This window comes from Musca vetustissima, unplaced genomic scaffold, assembly GCF_032173495.1.
Source record: "Musca vetustissima isolate MV318-11 ecotype Yass unplaced genomic scaffold, APGP_CSIRO_Mvet_v1 utg9403, whole genome shotgun sequence".
Lineage (NCBI taxonomy): Eukaryota > Metazoa > Arthropoda > Insecta > Diptera > Muscidae > Musca > Musca vetustissima.
In genome coordinates, this window is record NW_026887996.1 from 1 (window position 1) to 19,056 (window position 19,056).

General features: G+C 36.5%; 1 protein-coding gene across 1 annotated transcript in view; it reads left to right on the plus strand.

The window, feature by feature from the left end:
• Window positions 1-3,564: 3,564 nt before the first annotated feature.
• LOC133335825 (echinoderm microtubule-associated protein-like CG42247) overlaps window positions 3,565-19,056 on the plus strand; it is a 77,373-nt gene continuing 61,881 nt past the window's right edge. The window contains 1 exon segment of the mRNA XM_061544123.1: window positions 3,565-3,755. Coding sequence (XP_061400107.1) covers window positions 3,588-3,755 — 168 coding nt within the window. The 5' untranslated portion in view covers window positions 3,565-3,587.

Below are 19,056 nucleotides of genomic sequence, written 5' to 3' on the forward strand. Positions count from 1 at the left end.
ACATTTTGTCATTTTTCACACAAAAGTCAGGGTCCATTTGACCCGCTAAATATTGACCGATCTTTATCAAAACATGCATGCTTATTCTTTGGCCTGAGCCCATTCTCCATGCAAAATTTCAAGATGTTCGAGCCATTATTGCGGCCTCTGGAGCGACCAGAAAAACCGACAAAAATTTAGTATTTGGTCCATTTCATCCCCTAAATATTAACCGATCTTTCCCAAAAACAATAGGGGTCTTCATTAGCCAGAACCCGTCCTACATGCAAAATTTCGTGAAGATTGGTCCATAACTGTGGCCTGTATCGTGTTTACAAATTATAATGGACAGACGGACGGACGGACGGACGGACACACATGTCTAGATCGACTCAGCTAGTCGAGATATGACGATCAGTATACTTAAAGGTGGGTCTAGGACCAATATTTCGCGGCGTTACAAACTTTTGGGGCTGCACAAAGCTATAATACCCTGACAACATAGTTGTGTAGGGTATAAATATACAAAATTAATTCATTTATTTCTGTATACGCTACAGCAGGTGAGAATTTCAATTGGAAAACATTTTTGGGTATATATATATATATATATATATATATTGTCGTTGCGGTTATTTTTTAAACTATATTCAGGACCTACTTCACTGGTAGTCGTGGACGCGTTTTGCAATTCCACTCGACTAGACAGCAAACTATAACTAACTACTTCCACAGTCATGGACTCGTTTTTAAACTCCACAGCAATCTACAGAAGACTGCCTCGATTATCATTCATTTCATTTCAAAAGACTGCCTCGATTATCATTCACTTCATTTCAAAATTGCCATTTATTTAGAAAATTATTTCAGTTGTACAGTATACATCAAGGGCTATATAAGGTCGGCCAGTAAGGGAATTCATAGAGAAAACTTAAGTTTAACGTACATTTTTTTAATAAAATGTGTAGGATAATTTACTTGAAAATCTTCTTTAAACTCTTGAAATAGTCCATATGTGCTTCACAAAGACAATAAAAATTAAAATTGAATGTTGACAAAATATTAATATTTTCGTTTTGACATCTAACATAATTTTGTATGTATACGTTTCAATTATGATTTGACAGCAAACTTTATACTCACCTGTGTTTACTGTCCGACCTTATATAGCCCTTGGTATACATAATGGCTAAATTATAAAATTACAATGAAGGAGACAACGAAACTATTTTATATCTAGCGCCGCATTTGGAATTTTAGCGAACCTTTAAACCAACTAGTACAGGGTTGCCCATATTCGACGGACCCATCTGGCAACGCCATAACTATTGACAGAGATGTCACATCGCTTAATGACATACCGCGTACTAATACACGCCACGCGAGCGCTCTGAAATAGTTGAAATTTACATTCAACAGAAGAAGTCAATTGTGAAAACTCAACGTGCTTTTAAAACATTAAAAAATGTGAGAAGTGCGCCTTCTAAGGCTCTTTCTAATCCGAAGAGGCCATATAAAAGTCGACCAAGGCGATCGGCCGAGTATATCGCTGCCGTACGAGCCACTGTTGAGAGGTCCCCAAGAACATCCCAAAAACACCGTTCTCAGCTGTTGGACATGGCTCGGTCCACTTTACAACGGATTAATCGCGTTGATTTGCATTTGTTCCCATACAAAATTCAATTGACGCAAAGAATGTTGCCTGCGGACCAGCCTCGTCGATTGGAATGGGCCCAAAGAGTAATCGAAATGGCCGAAGATGACGAGCAATTTTGGAAAAAAAAATATCATGTCCGATGAAGCCCATTTCACATTGAATGGGACCGTAAATAAGCACAATTGCCGTTTTTGCGCCACTGAAAATCCTCAGGAGATTCAAGAAGTGCCTCTTTATGACGAAAAAGTCACAGTTTGGTGCGGCGTTAGTGCGAAAACGGTCATTGGGCCGTTTTTCTTCCAAAATGAAAATGGACATGCTGTTACCATCAATCAGGAGCGTTATCGCGACATGATGACCAATTTTGTGATGCCAATTTTTCGTCGAAAGCGTATGAGGCAGTTCTGGTTTCAACAAGACGGCGCTCCACCGCACACAAGTCGCATAACAATCGATTTTCTGAAGAATTGGTTTCCGGGCCGTTTGATGTCGAAAAGTGGTGATTTGGACTGGCCACCGCTTTCGCCTGATTTGACGCCGCCTGACTTCTTTTTGTGGGGATATTTGAAGTCAAGGACGGTAGACGAGCTCAAGAACAACATTCGTGAAGAAATAGCCGCTATTCCGGCCGAAATGTTGGCAAAAACGATGGAAAATGCAGCAAAAAGGGCACAATACGTCATCAACGCCAGAGGCGGCTATTTGAGAGATATCATATTCGAAAATTGATGTAAACAAATCTACTTGGAACAAATTAAATGATTAACATTTAAAAAAAACATGGGTCTGTCGAATATGGGCAACCCTGTACATATATAAATATTTTAAAAACTGTAAATGCCTTAAAAAATAAAAAACAGGACAAACTTATCATCTTCTAACTACGTTAAATCTGAATTTAATAGTACATCAGACGGTATTCTTCATCGTAAAGGATTCCTCCGTTTCGCAGTCTCAGTAAAGCTGCAGAGGGAGGTGTTTCTTTCTAAGTAGGGAGTGGATTTTCTCGTTGAACTCCATGTATTGCTCAACTATTCCATTGTCCAAAAGCTGGCTCCTTTCCAGGAAGTTGAGGGCATATTTCATCATGCAGACATCGATTCGGTTGAAGTCGATTACATTGTAGATGTTTCTATTGGTCGGACGTTTATAAATTCCAGTGTTGGTCTCATTCCTACGCCCCGATTATAACTATATCACCTCCGTTTATACTTACTGGTGGCTGGTAGTAAACCGATGCCGTTTATTAAATTTTCATCGCAGTAATAATGTTTAGTGTAGACCTTTGCCGCAAGGGGTTCTCAACACTGTACTTGCAGATTAGTTTATTGCATGATCACTAGGGGACTTTTAAACTCAATACGTTGAAACCTCAGATTTTAAATTAGTTTGTGTGAACATTAAAAGCTTGTGGCAAAAAAAATGAGTAGTGAATAGGTTCATTCAAAAATTAATTATCTATGTACATAGATCACAAAATGACAATTCAGTTTCGCATAGTCTTCATAACACAAACTTATTTTTATTTAAAACTTCTGTTTCACTTCATTTCTTTTTGACAACTGTGTAAGATCGTCATTTTGTCGGCGCTAATTAAAAACTTTTTTAAGATAAGCGCTCTCTAAATTACAAGGTTGGCGTAAAGCCCATACCAGTCGACCACGTCTCAATTTTTTACAACCTATATATATATTTGTGGAATTCTCAAACCTTGATAAATAATAAAAAACTACAACGTTAACTTGTTTCTTACTTTTTTCTCCTTTCATATATTGTCCCTTTGCCAAATGGAATTTGTTGGTTTGGTAATGCTGCTGCTGACGCTATTTTGCATTTTATTTGCAATGGATGGTCGGTCGAATCGATGGATGGCTGGTCGATTGGATGAATGAATATATTCACGGTTGGTTGGAATATACTACAGCCTGCTAGCTACGGTAAAAAGAACGGCATGTGGTATGCATCACCTGGCAATCAAGGCTGGGGCTCAAAACCAGCCAGTCGTAAACCATCAATAATGGAAGCGGATTTGGGCACATTATCGACCACATCGGGTTCGATAAAACGCAGTGCCGGTCGTGTTATACGTATTATCAATAATTTGGATCACTCCGTTCAGGTAAGTGCACATTTTGGGATAGGTAAAACGAAAGCACCGAACAAACAAAATTCAATTTTTTATGGGTGTTTATTTGTATGTTCCTTAAGCTAAGGTCACACTACGCAAATATTTGACTCAAATGTCTATTTTTTTGTTTGCCCAAAAAATGTCAAATTTGCACACTCTTGATTTTGTGTTCACATTACACTCAAATATTTGACACAAACAGTGAGCAAATAGTGCCAATAATCAAATGGGAAAACATGTTTGACGTGTGGTCACATTGGAAAATATATTTGCACCATGAAACAGTTTGATCAAACTGCCAAAAAGAATAAATTTATTTGCCAGCAAATATAGAGAGAAATTAGGGCCAACTTCGATTTTTTTTTAAATTTTGTCGTATATTTTATAAGTTATTAATAAGGTACTTTATGCAATTGTTCTAAATAGTACAATATACATCATACCCCTACGGAATCCGCTTTTATATTAAATCGGATGTAACGTATATATGGAGGATGTAGCTAGATCTTGCGAACGTTTTAATAACCAACACCAAATTAGATCCCATTTGGTAATAAAATTCGGATTGTACCAAATGGGGCGGGACCTTTGTATGGAGAATATGACAAAACTCCATGTTTGTCTAGACCATATGTCGAGATTTGAAAATTGTATGTGACGAGATAATTTACCATCTGACAACCCGAAATACAAACTACAGATTTTTATTTAATATAAATCCCAAATGCAAACCACGGCCACATCGCTTGAAAATATGTTTAAAACCTACAACAGATCGAAAACCGGGCTTTGTCATTATATCGCAGCTACATATATACAAATCTTGACCTATGTTGAACATTGCGAGGCGGTGTCTTCCCCAAAAAGAATTCGAAATGCCAATATTAAGCTTATTCGGTTTGAAAGCGTACCTAGGGCCTGAAATTATGTTTTTCACTAATAAAAATGTCATATTTGATTGGATAAAGTGTCAAAAATGTTTTGTTTTCAAACAAAATGACGAAATTCCAACAATATAAACGCCAACACAATGAATTCATCAACTGTTATTTTCCATTGTTCGCCCGTACAAAAATATTGTAAGGGCAAATAAATGTTTGCCCAAAAATAAGGCAAATATTTGCTAGTCGGCGTTCACATTGGGTGCACTTTAAGCAACATTTTGTTTACTGTCAAATAATTTTGTTTGCCCAAAATCAGCTGTTTTTGTGTTTACCATTGAAAATATTTTGTGGTCAGATTATGGCAAAGAAATATTTGACACTTTTCGTCAAATATTTGCCTAGTGTGACCTTACGGTTAAACCGATTTCGCTGAAATTTTCACAGAACATGCAGGGTGTAATAATGAATAATTAAATTAAAATAAACTATGTAACAAAATATATGATCTAACTCCTTCAACGGAGCGGAACGAAAAATATCGAACCGTTGCAGGAACGAGATTGTCCATATTATTGAATACAATTTAAGGCAATAAGGACTGACGTATTTCTCTCGCTTCTACACAGTAGATCCACAACAAAGACATTCACTATATTCATTATAGGAAAATACATATTCGCTACGTAATTACTGGTTATGGAATTAGTTTTCTTTCTTGTTTTGTTAATAATAATAATTACGATAATATCTAAAAAATAACATTACTAACCAACCATGAATGAAGTCGGTAAATAATAATTTTTCTGAGTATTGCAATTTTATGCAAACTTCTATAATTATTGCATATTTGTTTTATCAGTTTGCTTAAAATTTTCAATTGAAAATGTTGTCGAATTTTTCGGCTTCCCTAAAACAAATATTATTGATGCATCTAGTCTTGGGGTCCTTCATTTGTCTTGTGGTAAAAAAAATAAAATAAAAACCTTTATTCCTAACATCGAATTAAAAGCCCTGCATTACAGTTTCCAGCGTCATTAGAATTTATATCATATCGCAATGAAGTTGATCCAACATACATCGGAAGCAATAGCCTACAATTAATAAATCGTACCAATCATCTTGCATTAAATGGTTGTGTTGAACTTGTCCGAAATATTAATCCTGTGGTTTTAAGTCTCCATGCTAGTACTAACCGAACAAATGGAAAACCTTGGACAATATTTAATGTAAGTGCGGATTTTTGTCAAATAGCCGCTGGTGTAAAGAGCAATATCTTCATATCAAAAATTCTAAGAAAAATTTCGCCAAAAAATGGATTTGGAAGCTGCCCTCTTAAGAAGGATAAGCAATATTGTTGGTCAAATTTTACTCTTGATGCTATAAATTTTGGTAGATATTTTCCCGAGGTTAAAATGAATTTGTTGATGCAAATGGCGCATTGAAAAAATGTATTTTACAAAGGATATCATCTAATTAATGTGGCCAATAAGAAATCGTAAATAAAGGACACTTTTGTAAAATAAAGAAAACCTAAATTCGCAATTAAATGCATATATTAAGCGTACGATATATTATTTGAAATAAATGATCTTCAACTGAATAGAACTAGTTTTGCAAGAGAAAAGTTGTACTAGCTAATTTCAAAATATATAAATATATAACATATAACCCCAAAGTAGTCGGTATTATGGAGATTTTTTTTAAAAAAAAGTCCACGTACCACTTACAGTTCATAATGATACATGGGTGCTTGATTGATATTACATTTTAAACAGTGAAGTTCGCTTATGGTCTATTTACAAAGTATGGAATAGATTGCAGAATGGCATGTGTAAGGATTGATGTTAGTCGGTTTACTTTTACATAAAGATCGCATTTTTAAGTTCGTTCAATTTCATGTCAATTTTCCTTCAAAAAGACGACATCTGTAAAGATACATATGTAGAATATCCCCAAAGTGGTGAAGGGTATCATATAGTCGGCCCAGTCCGACTTTACTACTTTCCTTACTGGTTTCGGCTGATTTAATTGTAAATGATGTACCAAAGTCCCCATATATCTTTCGATTTGCACGAAATTTGGCACAGCGTACTGAATTAAGAGTAGAATGATGTGTGTTAAGTTTGCTGAAAATCGCTCCAGATTTAGATGTAGCTCCCATATATATTTTCCTCCAATAGATAAATGGTTCACCAAAGACCCCAAGGTAGGCCGATTGACAAGAAATTTGGCACAACTACTGAAGTTAATATAACTTAGTTTGAAGCAACCCTGTATCCGACCAAATGAAGAATTTAGTATAGGTTGCAGAATGACATGTTTATGGATCCATTTTCATGTTAATGGTCCTTCAAAAATTCGACGTCTGTTAGAATTCATCTGTTGAATATACCCACAGTGTTGAAGGGTATCATATACAACTTTACTACAATCAACATACATGGGTCAAAATTATATATGGAAGCTATTCTATATCTAAACCGATTTCAAGGAAACTTGGCCGATATTAATTCATATTAATTTCAGTACGTTTTGCCAATCGACCTAGCTATGGGTCTTTAGTACACCATTTACTTAAAATCGGTCGAAAGTATATATAGAGGCTATATGTAAATCTGAACCAATTTCAAGAAAACTTGACACAAGAAAGGTTATAGTAACTTCAGTACATTGTACAAAATTGTGTGTGGGTCGGCCAATTGTTGGTTCTGCACGGTGCACAATTTACAATAAATCGGACGAAAATATATATTGGAGCTATATCTAAATCTGAACCGATTTTAACACAACACAGTACCCTATGGCAACCTTCGTGCAAATCGAAAGATATATAGGGACTTTGGGGCACCATTTACATGAAATCGGACGAAACTATATATGGGAGCTATATATAAATCTGAACCGATTTCCTCGAAACTTGGCACACGTCATTCTTGACATAATTCAGTACTCTATGCCAAGTTTCGTGCACATCGAATGGTATATAAGGACTTTGGTGCACCATTTACCTTAAATCGGACGAAACTATATATGGGAGCAATATCTAAATCTCAACCGATTTTCTCGAAACTTGGCACACATCATTCTGCACCTAATTCAGTACTCTGTGCCAAATTTCGTGCCAATCGAGAGATATAGAGGGACTTTGGTGCCCCATTTATCTTAAATCGGACGAAAATATATATGGGAGCTATATCTAAATCTGAACCGAATTTTTCCAATTTCAATAGGGTTCGTCCTTGGGCCCAATAAGTGACTTGTGCCAAATTTCATCTAAATCGGATCATAAATGCGACCTGTACTTTGTTACCAAAAATACATGGACCGACGGACATGCATAAATCGACTCAGAAAGTGATTATATGCGTATTCTCAAAAGGAACCATGTGTCTATCTCGTTTCCTTTTGCCTGTTACAAACATATGCACAAATACATCACAGTGTGGTGAAGGGTATAAATATATATGGGAGCTATTTCTAAATCTGGAAAAATTTTCAGTACGCTGTGCCAAATTTCGTGCAAATCGAAAGATATATTGGGACTTTGGTACACCATTTACAGTAAATCAGTCGAAAATATATATTGGAGCTATATCAAAATCTGGACCGTTTTTCTGGAAACTTAACACACATCATTCCAGACCTAATACAATACGCTGAGCCAAATTTTGGCCAAATCGAAGGATATATAGGGACTTTGGTACACCATTTACATAAAATCGGACGAAAATATATATGAGAGCTATATCTAGACCTAATTCAGTACCCTGTGCCAAATTTTGTGCAAATCGAAAGATGTATAGGGACTTTGATACATCATTTACATTAAATCGAACGAAAATATATATGGGAGCTATATCTAAATCTGAACCGATTTTTCCCAATTTCAATAGGGCTCGTCCTTGGGCCAAATAAGTGACCTATGCCAAATTTCATCCAATTCGGAGCATAAATGCGACCTGTACTTTGTTTACATAAATCGACTTAAAAAATGATTCTATGCATATTTTCAAAAGGAACCATGTGTCTATCTCGTTTCCGTACGTTTCCGTACCCTGTACTACAGTGTGGTGAATGGTATAAATATATGGTCTACATATTTTATTGGACCACCTTAAGCATCTATAACCGCCTGCAGTCATCTGGGCATTACAGTCGTCTGAGCATTGAATTTATCAAATTCTCGGCTTCATTCGGCGTTACATTTCACCACTCCTCCTGAAGTTTCGCTTTAGGCATTTCTGAACTCGTTATTGTGTGTTTCCAAAATTTCCTTTGCAAAATATTCCAAACGTGCTGGGCATAATTATCGTGGGGCATAATAAAGCTGCCAATGTCTGACTATATGAGCGGTGTGTCTGTGGCCGTTATGTTGGTAGAAAATCCAATGTTCTCCTAGATTTAAAATATCGACTAATGGTTTCAGATTTTTTTCTGGAATAGATTTATAGAGGTACCAATCCATATTTCCCAATATAAACACTAACTGTTGAAATATGGAAAACATTTTGATATTGTTTTGGTATGTGATCGCAAACTGGTTTCTTGCAAGTTTTGCAGACTTTTCTCGTCTTTCTTCTACTGTTGTCTGGCAAAGACGCGCACAATTGGTTTGTTTTATTCTTGTTGTTTGATATGAAACAGTTCTGTTGTTCTGAAGCACTAATATCGAGCATATTGTAAAACAAGACAAAGGCGATCTTCACGATGGTCCATAACATCCACGCCACCTTTCGTTCTGTCGTATAAACTGATGATTTCTGGTTTGCCGTTTTCATCTAACGCTGCATCATGAAGCATTGGCGGCAACATTATTACGGAATTTGTTTTCCGCTATATGAAACCACACTCGTTGAAACCAAATTTGCTCGTCCCAATGGTCCAACTCTTATCGTCTCTCATTTCTGTTGGTATATAGCCATTGTTTCGCCGCAGTGTTCCAAAATGCTAAGTTTGACGGATAGCAGCTGCTTTGCCAGTGGCAGCGTCGTAAAAAAAGTCAATTCCGACTTCGCGACGACTCTCTTGTTTGTTTGTGTATATTTGGCTTTGAAGAGGATATGCATTTTTAGCATCGGATATCCATCATACGTTGATACCGTATTTCGCAGGCTACGATGGGATTTACTGGGTAAATTTTGTTCTGCCGCGATACGCAAACAATTGTTCGTCGTTTGTTAAATTTTCTGTAGGCACATAATTCTGATTTTTACAATCAAACGCAAGTAATGTCGTTCAGTTAAATAGTTGCTGTTCATTTGCCACTGTTCAAATTGTACTGACGAATTTATTTTTTCATTTCTTTTCAAAATTTTCATTATTTAGTAAATCATTTCTTGGTACAGTATAATTAATGGCTGAAGTGTAAAATTAAACTTTTAATATATTTCTCCTAGGTTATATGGCTTACAATGAAGGAGACTACGAACTATTTCATATTTAGCGCCGCATTTGGAATGCCTGGCGAATCTATAAACAAACTAGTACTTATATATACTCTTAAAACTTCACATGCCTTCAAAAATTAAAAAATTGGCCAAACATAAATTGACTTAAAACTACATTCAATCTAAACCTACAGTTAAATTATATACAATTTCTGGTTCATTGAGCTGTGCTATATACAGGCTCAATATCGGCGTCAAATCTGTGGTACATCCGATGATAGTACATCAGACGGTATTCTTCATCCGTCTTGCAGATTCAGCAAAGCTGCAGGAGGAAGGTGTTTCCTTCTAAGTATGGAGTGAAGTTCCTCTTTGCACTCCAGGTATCGTTCCATTATTCCATTTTCCACAAGCTGGCCCCTTTTCAGGAAGTTGAGGGCATATTTCATCATGCAGACATCGATTCGGTTGAAATCGATTGCATTGTAGATGTTCCTATTAGCCGGACGTCTATAAATTCCATTGTTATCCAGTGTTGGTCTCATTCCTATGAATGATGCCAATGTATTACTCGCTCACATTCCAACACTTTCCATTTGGATTGACGATATCAGATATGCAAAGTTCATATTTTTGGTCTTTGAAAGCACATAATCCACATGGCGACAGAAGTCAAATTTTTCGTACATGACGATTCCAAGGTATTTTATTCTGTCTGACACTACGATGAATTCATTTCCAACCTTTATAGTTGGAATATATTTTGGAAAACTCTTCAATCCAATCATTCGTGAAGGATGATTCCAAGGTATTTCATTCTGTCTGACACTCCAATGAATTCATTTACAATTGTAGATGTTCCTATTGGCCGGACGTCTATAAATTCCATTGTTATCCAGTGTTGGTCTCGTTCCTATGCATGATGCCAATGTATTTCTCGCTCACATTCCAACACTTTCCATTTGGATTGACGATATCAGATATGCAAAGTTCATATTTTTGGTCTTTGAAAGCACATAATCCACATGGCGACAGAAGTCCAATTTTTCGTACATGATGATTCCAAGGTATTTCATTCTGTCTGACACTCCGATGAATTCATTTCCAACCTTTATAGTTGGAATATATTTTCGAAAGCTCTTCAAACCAATCATTCGTGAAGGATGATTCCAAGGTATTTCATTCTGTCTGACACTCAAGATGAATGCATTTCCAAACTTTATAGTTGGAATGTATTTTTGGGAGCTCTTCGCAGTGGACTTGGGTTTGCACTTGAAAACCACGGTTACACACTTTCCAACATTGAGTTTAAGTCCCCATTTGAAGTTGTAGTAGTTGTGAAGAGTTTCAATGTACACATTCAATCTTCTTTCCACAGTGCTTCCAAAACGACCTCGTAGAGCAAGTAACACATCATCAGCGAACATCAATAGCAGTCCTCTTTCAGGCGGCTCCCGTATATCGCATACGAACAGGTTGTACAGAACCGGTCCCAGTATTGATCTCTGTGGCACCCCTACTTTGACCGTTCGCCCTTCAAACATTTTATCTTCCACTCTCACACGGAATACTCCGATCCTTGAGAAAACTTGCCACCATGCGACAAGTTTGCTAATCGAATCCCAGCGATTGCATATTATAAAGAATACCATGCGGCCGTTCTGTATTAAAAGCTTTGGCAAAGTCCAGACCAATAGTAATGGTTCTTTCCTTCATTTTGAAGCCTTCGGTGACACATGTAGAGAATATATCCCTACTTACAGCACTTCACGATAAACAATCATGTTAGATCCCAATTAACATAGGTCCTTCGACCTCTTAGTGTTTGTACAAAATGCATTGGTACAAGATACAATTTTATTTAATATTTAAAAATGTTCTCATGTCTATTTATTCGTTAATTTAACAACAGAATATCCTTTAAAAAAGACAACATTTTTCCAATAATTGCAATAAAAAATTTACTTTCATTTCGGGAAATTTTCTATTCATCTTAATGCGTTCGAGTGTAAAATTTAACCAACAATATTTTTTCTTCGCCCTGAGTGGACACGAAAATTGGCCATTATTTGGCAATAATTCTTTAAGCATTGTTGTAATGACATTTTTACCATTTCCTGTTAATTGGCAAACATTTGCTGTGACATTGGCTACGGTCCAGGGAGCAGCATTTCTTTTAGGCACAGTACATGCCAGATTAACATTGAATGTTTCGATATCTCGCTCAAAGACAGCACAACCATCTAAGGCTGTAGAATGGGAATAATTTATTAATTGTATGCTGTTGTATTTGAAATATCCGGGATGGAGTTCATGATGATAGGATTCATATTCCAGTAGAAAGGATGACTGAAACAAATAAAATTGTTTTTTTATTTTATTTATTTTGTTTTTTTTATTTGAATATTTACCACACAACACAAAAGGCGGACAAATATTAAAAGAATATCACAATTTACTAAGCAATGGAATAGCGTGATCATTTTTTAATTCTGTCTTTTTTGGTTATTGTTAAACACTAAATAATTCTTGTGCTTTAAAAATTAACATACGCAAAAATTATACTAAGCTTAGGGAATATAAATCATCCACAGGAAATCAGGTGTAATCATTGTCAATTAAATTATCATTATCCATTTATAATTGTTAAATCGATTTCGCATATTTTCCCCTTTTTTATGAAACCCTCAGCCTTATGGCTAATGAGAAGTTTTATACGGCAAAAATGTGCCCCATCGAATTATTAGTTTAAGACCCACGGGTTATTTCATACAAACTTTCCACATCGTAATATTTCTTCCAAACTTAGCCTAGATCAAGCTCAATGATACATTGGTGCAATCCTTCTGTTACCTCTCCCACTTTGTGTTATCTGGAATATAATTGTTTGAACTTAACGGTTACTTATGTAAATATTTTGTATATCGTACCATAATATTACATCCTTGATCCTAATACCTTTATATACAACCAATACTAGATAAGAATCTTGCTTCTCATATGTAACACCTAAGCAAAACCTGATTTCGTCGCTCCGACTCTCATTCGTTTAGAATACAAAAAACTGCTTAAGATCAATAACCACGCTTGCCCAAGTTGATTGACTCAGATCATAAGCTGGACATAATTTCTAAACAAGGAGTAAAATTATTAACTTAAATCGTTTGTTTCGGATGAAGCCATACCAGTTCCTGCATGCTTTATTGGCGGCCAACGTGGGGCCAGCATTGAAATTAAATATTAAGCGAATGGAATGTCCGATTTGAACCACACTTTACAAAACGTATCAACTTTAGCAAGCCCAGATCAGGTTTGAAGATGGGATATACTGATATACTCCTTCTGGTATCTCCCCCACAAAAGGCCCGAAATCTTTTAAATAAAAATATAGGTAATTTAAAGCGAATAATAAAACCTGTGTGTAATTTTAAAGAACTTCGCAAACCATAGGCTGTATATCGGTCGGCAATACCCACTGACATTGTTTTACTTGAAAATATATCTCTGCCACAAATTTACAAAGCCCTTACGACTATAGTTGAAATTGTAATCTTACTTACATTTGTTTAATAATCTGCGCTTTTTTCAAGCGCGTCGGTCTTGTACTTTTCAACTTTTCCAATTTGAAAAACCATGTATCGATATATTATCTTCTAATTGGCCTTTCTTTCGAATTCGTGGCTTCTCCTTCTTCGTGACCCATAAGTTATGTGCCTTTTGAGCTGGGGCATCCTCATCCATTCTCACGACATGACCTAGCCACCATAGTCGCAGCAGCTCGATACGTCTGACTATGTCAATGTCCGAGAGTAGCTGGTACAAGTAATGGTTCATTCGACGGAGAATTTTTCTCTCAAACACTGCAAGGGCTGCCATATACTATCACGGGTAGTATCAGAGTCTTGTAGAGTTTGAGTTTGGTCTGGCGATAGGTGGCCTTGTTCCTAAATTGCTTATTTAGATCATGGTAGCATGTGTTGGCCAACACTATTCTTCTCCAAATTTCTAAACTGATGCCATTAGTTTTATTTATGGTGGTACCGAGGAATATGAAATTGTTGACTACGTCGCAGCTGTAGTTTTCAAGTTCTACAGTTGTTCCGAGTCTACTGGACATCTTGCGAGTTGATACCATCAGCTTGGTCTTCTCGCCATTTACTGTCAGTCCCACTTTGGGAGACTCCTTCCCAATTCTTTAAAAGGTGGCTGTTACCGCTCGCAATGTCGATGTCGTCGTCTAGGCGAGTATCATATGCTGTTTGGTGTACAGTGTCATTTCCGTTTACCTTTGCATATCGTATGACCTTTTCCAGCGGGATGTTAAAAAGATACACGACAAACTGTCACCTTGTCGGAATCCACGTTCGGTATTGAAGGGCTCCGAAAGGTCCGAAAGGTCCTTTCTGACTTTAACTGCTGACCTTGTGCCAGTTAAAGTTATCCTGCATAGCCGTATTAACATTGCTTTAAACACCTCTGAGCGGATTGGGCTGTCGAATGCGGCTTTATAGTCCACGAATAGGTGGAATGTGTCGAAATACGGTCTACATTTGATTTGCCAGGTCTGAAGCCGCATTGATAATATCCAATAATGTTATTGACCATTGGCTTCAGTCGTTCACACAGCACGGAGGATAGCACTTTACATACGGTGGGAAGGAGAATACTTCCTCCATAGTTGGCACATATCGTCTTGTCTCCTTTTTTGTGAACGGGACGCAGGATGCTGAGGTTCCAATCATTGGGCATACATTCCTCTAGCCAAATTGTACTAATCAGCTCATGAGCAGCGTCTGAACACAGGCCGTGAATAGTTCGGCTGGTAATCCATCGTCACCTGCTTCTTTAATATTCTACAGCCGAATAATTTAAATTCTGACATAATCTTGGTATACAGTATATACCGTTATATCTTATTGGTTCTGGGGTATCTTCTTCAAAGCCACTGTTTGATGCCAGAAGCTTTGAAGAAGCTTCAAAACGCTGTCTGTATGGTGACAGCACGAGGTTTCCTTCATTTTCTCTTTAGTAAAATTTCCATACTTCGTTCTCTATCCTGTACATCTCGATTTGCTCACGCTCACGTTTTCTTGTTTTTTTTCTGGAAATACGTTTCTCCTATCTCCTTTTTTCCACATAATTCTCTAACGCATTGCGTGTTGCTACTATCTGCAGGGTTGCCCTATAAGCTGCGTTTTTCGCATCAGTAGCATTAAGCCCAGTGGCCTTGTGTATATCGAGGTGCTTGAATTTGGTGCTACCATGTTTCTTGCTGCCGCGAAATCAATCAACTTCATGCCGTTGTCTGATGTTTCTTCATAAAGGCTGAATTTTCCGACGGTGGTGCCAAAGATATCTTCCATTCCGAGATATCCGCCAAGGCAACGGTCTTATACTGTTTCTAGGCGCTCGTAAAATGCAAGCCTCGTTATTTGTTATCTATCAACCGCTACGTCAATATGTTGAATCGAGCAGAAAACAAGGAGGTGATTAGAAAAATTATGCAAAATCCTCAACATTCCATAAGGATACTTGAGGAGTGTGGTGTTAAAGTTTGTCACGAAACAATTCGACAGACATAATACCGTGAACCATAGTGTGGTTCAGTAGCCGTGTTTTTTGATAGTAATCTATTTAGAATTTCAATGTTTTTGCAACATAATTTTAGGAGAAGTGATCGTTTTTACGCCCTTCACCAAACTGTGGTGCCGGGTATTATGTCTTTGTGCATATGTTTGTAACAGGCAAAAGGAATCGAGCTAGACCCATGGTTCCTTTTGAGAATATGCATAGAATCGCTTTCTAACTCGATTTACGCATGTCCGTCCGTCCGTCTGTCCATGTTAAATTTTAAACAAAGTACAGGTCGCATTTATTATTCGAATTGGATAAAATTTGGCACAGCTCATTCATTTGGCCCAAGGACGAATCCTATTGAAATTGGGAAAAATCGGTTCAGATTTAGATATAGCTCCCATATATATTTTCGTCCGATTTAAGGTAAATGGTGCACCAAAGTCCCTAAATAACTTTCGATTTGCACGAAATTTTCCACAGCGTACTGAATTAGTCCTAGAATAATGTGTGCCAAGTTTCCTGAAAATCGGTTCGGATTTAGATATACCTCCCATATATAGTTTCGTCCGATTTCATGTAAATGGTGCCCCAAAGTCCCAATATATCTTTCGATTTGCACGAAATTTGGCATAACGTACTGAATTAAGCCTAGAGTGATGTCTGCCAAGTTTAGAGAAAATCGGTCCAGATTTAGATATAGCTCCCATATATAGTTTCGTTCGATTTCTAAATCGGTTCAGATTTAGATATAGCTCCCATATATATATATATATATATATTTAACCGATTTAATGTAAACGGTCCCTATATATTCTTCGATTTGCACGAAATTTGGTCAGCCTAATCATTTAGGTCTAGGATGATGTCTGCCAAGTTTCGTGAAAATCGGTCCAGATTTAGATATAGCTCCCATATATAGTTTCGTCCGATTTCATGTAAATGGTGCACCAAAATTTCTATATATCCTTCGAATGGCATAACGTAATGAATTAAGCCTAGAATTATGTCTGCCAAGTTTTGAGAAAATCGGTTCAGATTTAAATATAGCTCCCATATATATTTTCGTCCGATTTAATGTAAATGGTGCACCATAGTCCAGATATATCTTTCGATTTGCACATAATTTGGCATAACGTACTGAATTGAGCACACAATGATGTCTGCCAAGTTTCGTGATAATCGGTCAAGATGCAGATATAGCTCCCATATATAGTTTCGTCCGATTTCATGTAAATGACGCACCAAAGTCCCTATATATTCTTCGATTTGCACGAAATTTGTCATAGCGTACTTAATATAGTCCAGACTGATGTGTGCCAAGTTTCGTGAAAATCGGTTGAGATTTAGATATAACTCCTTATTATTATAAATTGATTTCAAGTAATTGACGCACCAAGGATCCAATATATGGCTCATAGGAACGAAACGTACTGAAATTAGTATAACCTAACCTGTGACAAGTTGCATTGAAATCGGCTCATATTTGGACATCAAACTCCTCATTTTGGTCAGATTGACATCAATTTTTGCACAACGTACAAAATTGAACATAGAATAACGTAGTAGCGTTTTCTAGAAGTACAGACATAGTCCAACGGATGACCTATTGATATTGGTTTGAAGTCGATTCACAGTTAGATAAATATCACATATTTTATTTCATCCAATTTCATGTTAATATTTCTGTTTAATATACCCAGGGTATCATATAGTCGGCCCCGTCCGACTTTACTACTTTCCATACTGTTTTTTTTTTTTTTTTTTTTTTTTTTTTGCAAAAGCAGGGTTGTTTTTCAAATATTCTCGATTTAGTAAAATTGAGATATTTAGTGGATTTAATTTTGTATGGTAAACCGATACATAAAAATCGATCATTATCACGATAAAAGCTAAAGTGTAATCGCGCCTAGTCTTAAGACTCTTCGTTTTGTCTAAACCAAATTGTTCTTTATTTAGATTTTGTATTGGCAATATTTATCACATGATACCCTTTGTAAAAAACATATTTTCCATGTATATACTGCACTAACACATTCATTTTCACCTCGGGAATGTATGTGCCAAATTTTGCAGCATCCAGTGTGAAATTGAACCAACAATAATGTTTATCCTTCTTCAATGGACATTTTCCAAATCCATTAGATGGCGAAATATTTTTTACCATATTTGATACGAATTTATTTTTTCTAAAATCACGGATTATTTGACAAATATCCGCAGTTATATTAAATATTGTCCATACTTTGCCATTTCTCCTGTTCGTACTAGCCTGGACATTTACACCCAGGGGATTAACATCGTGAACAATCTCCACGCAACCGTTCAATGCCAGGCGATTGGTGTATTTGATTAATTTTAGGGTACTGCTGCGGATATATGCTGGATCAGCCTCATCGTGATATGATAGAAAATCCAAGGAGACCGAAAACTATAATGGCCAGATTTTAATTCGATATAAAAAAATGCTTAATTTTTAGTATTTACCACACCACAGATGAAGGTGGCCAAGACAATATTCAAAAATAATATATGTTTAGGGGCAACCGAAAAATTCGAAAACATGTCCGTTGGAAAAAATAAACTCAACTGGTAATCAAATAATCAATAATTACATTTATATTTCATTTTAAAATTTTAATATTCGGAAATTTTCCGATTCCGATTTCATACATGGTTGGTTAGTAATTGTTTTAGTTGTTATCATAATTTTATATAATGAATCCACACAAAAAAAAACATTCTTGATTTCAAAACCAGTGAGCGGAGCAGTATAGTCGGACGGGGCCGACCATACGATACCCTACACAACTTCCACGGAACTAAAATTTTCTGCGGATGTTTATTCCGAGCCTGGGCAATATTTCGTGATATTTGCACCCTATTGCCCGATTAGAGGTAAACAGTTCATCTTCCTCACACTGACATATTTTCAGAATATTACGAGTATTCAGTATAGCTATTGTCCAGATTCCCTTCACCGTGGGTTATGTTGTGATGATCGGCTTTCATTTGTGGTCTATAGATCGACTCGAAAATAACACAAAAAATTAAGTTTTCGGTCGACTTCGTTCCAAAATTTGTATCCGATCATCACCGAAAATTATAAGCGTTGTCCTTGACCATAACTGGAACCACATGGAAAAGTTCAAAGCGATCAGCGCTATAGTTCCGCTCTCCAGAGTGATAATGGGTTACTAAATAATATACGAATACGGAAATACCTGTGAATATTTAGGTGTAACTCCCTCATCCGAGCACATACAATAATATAATTGGTCTTAGTTTAAAGGTCAACCACTCCTCTTGGATATAGTATCAACTTCTCGGGTCTTTGTTCTTCAGGGGTAAATATATACGCCATAGAATACAAATTTTGTCATTTTTCACACAAAAGTCAGGGTTCATTTGACCCGCTAAATATTGACCGATCTTTATCCGAACAGG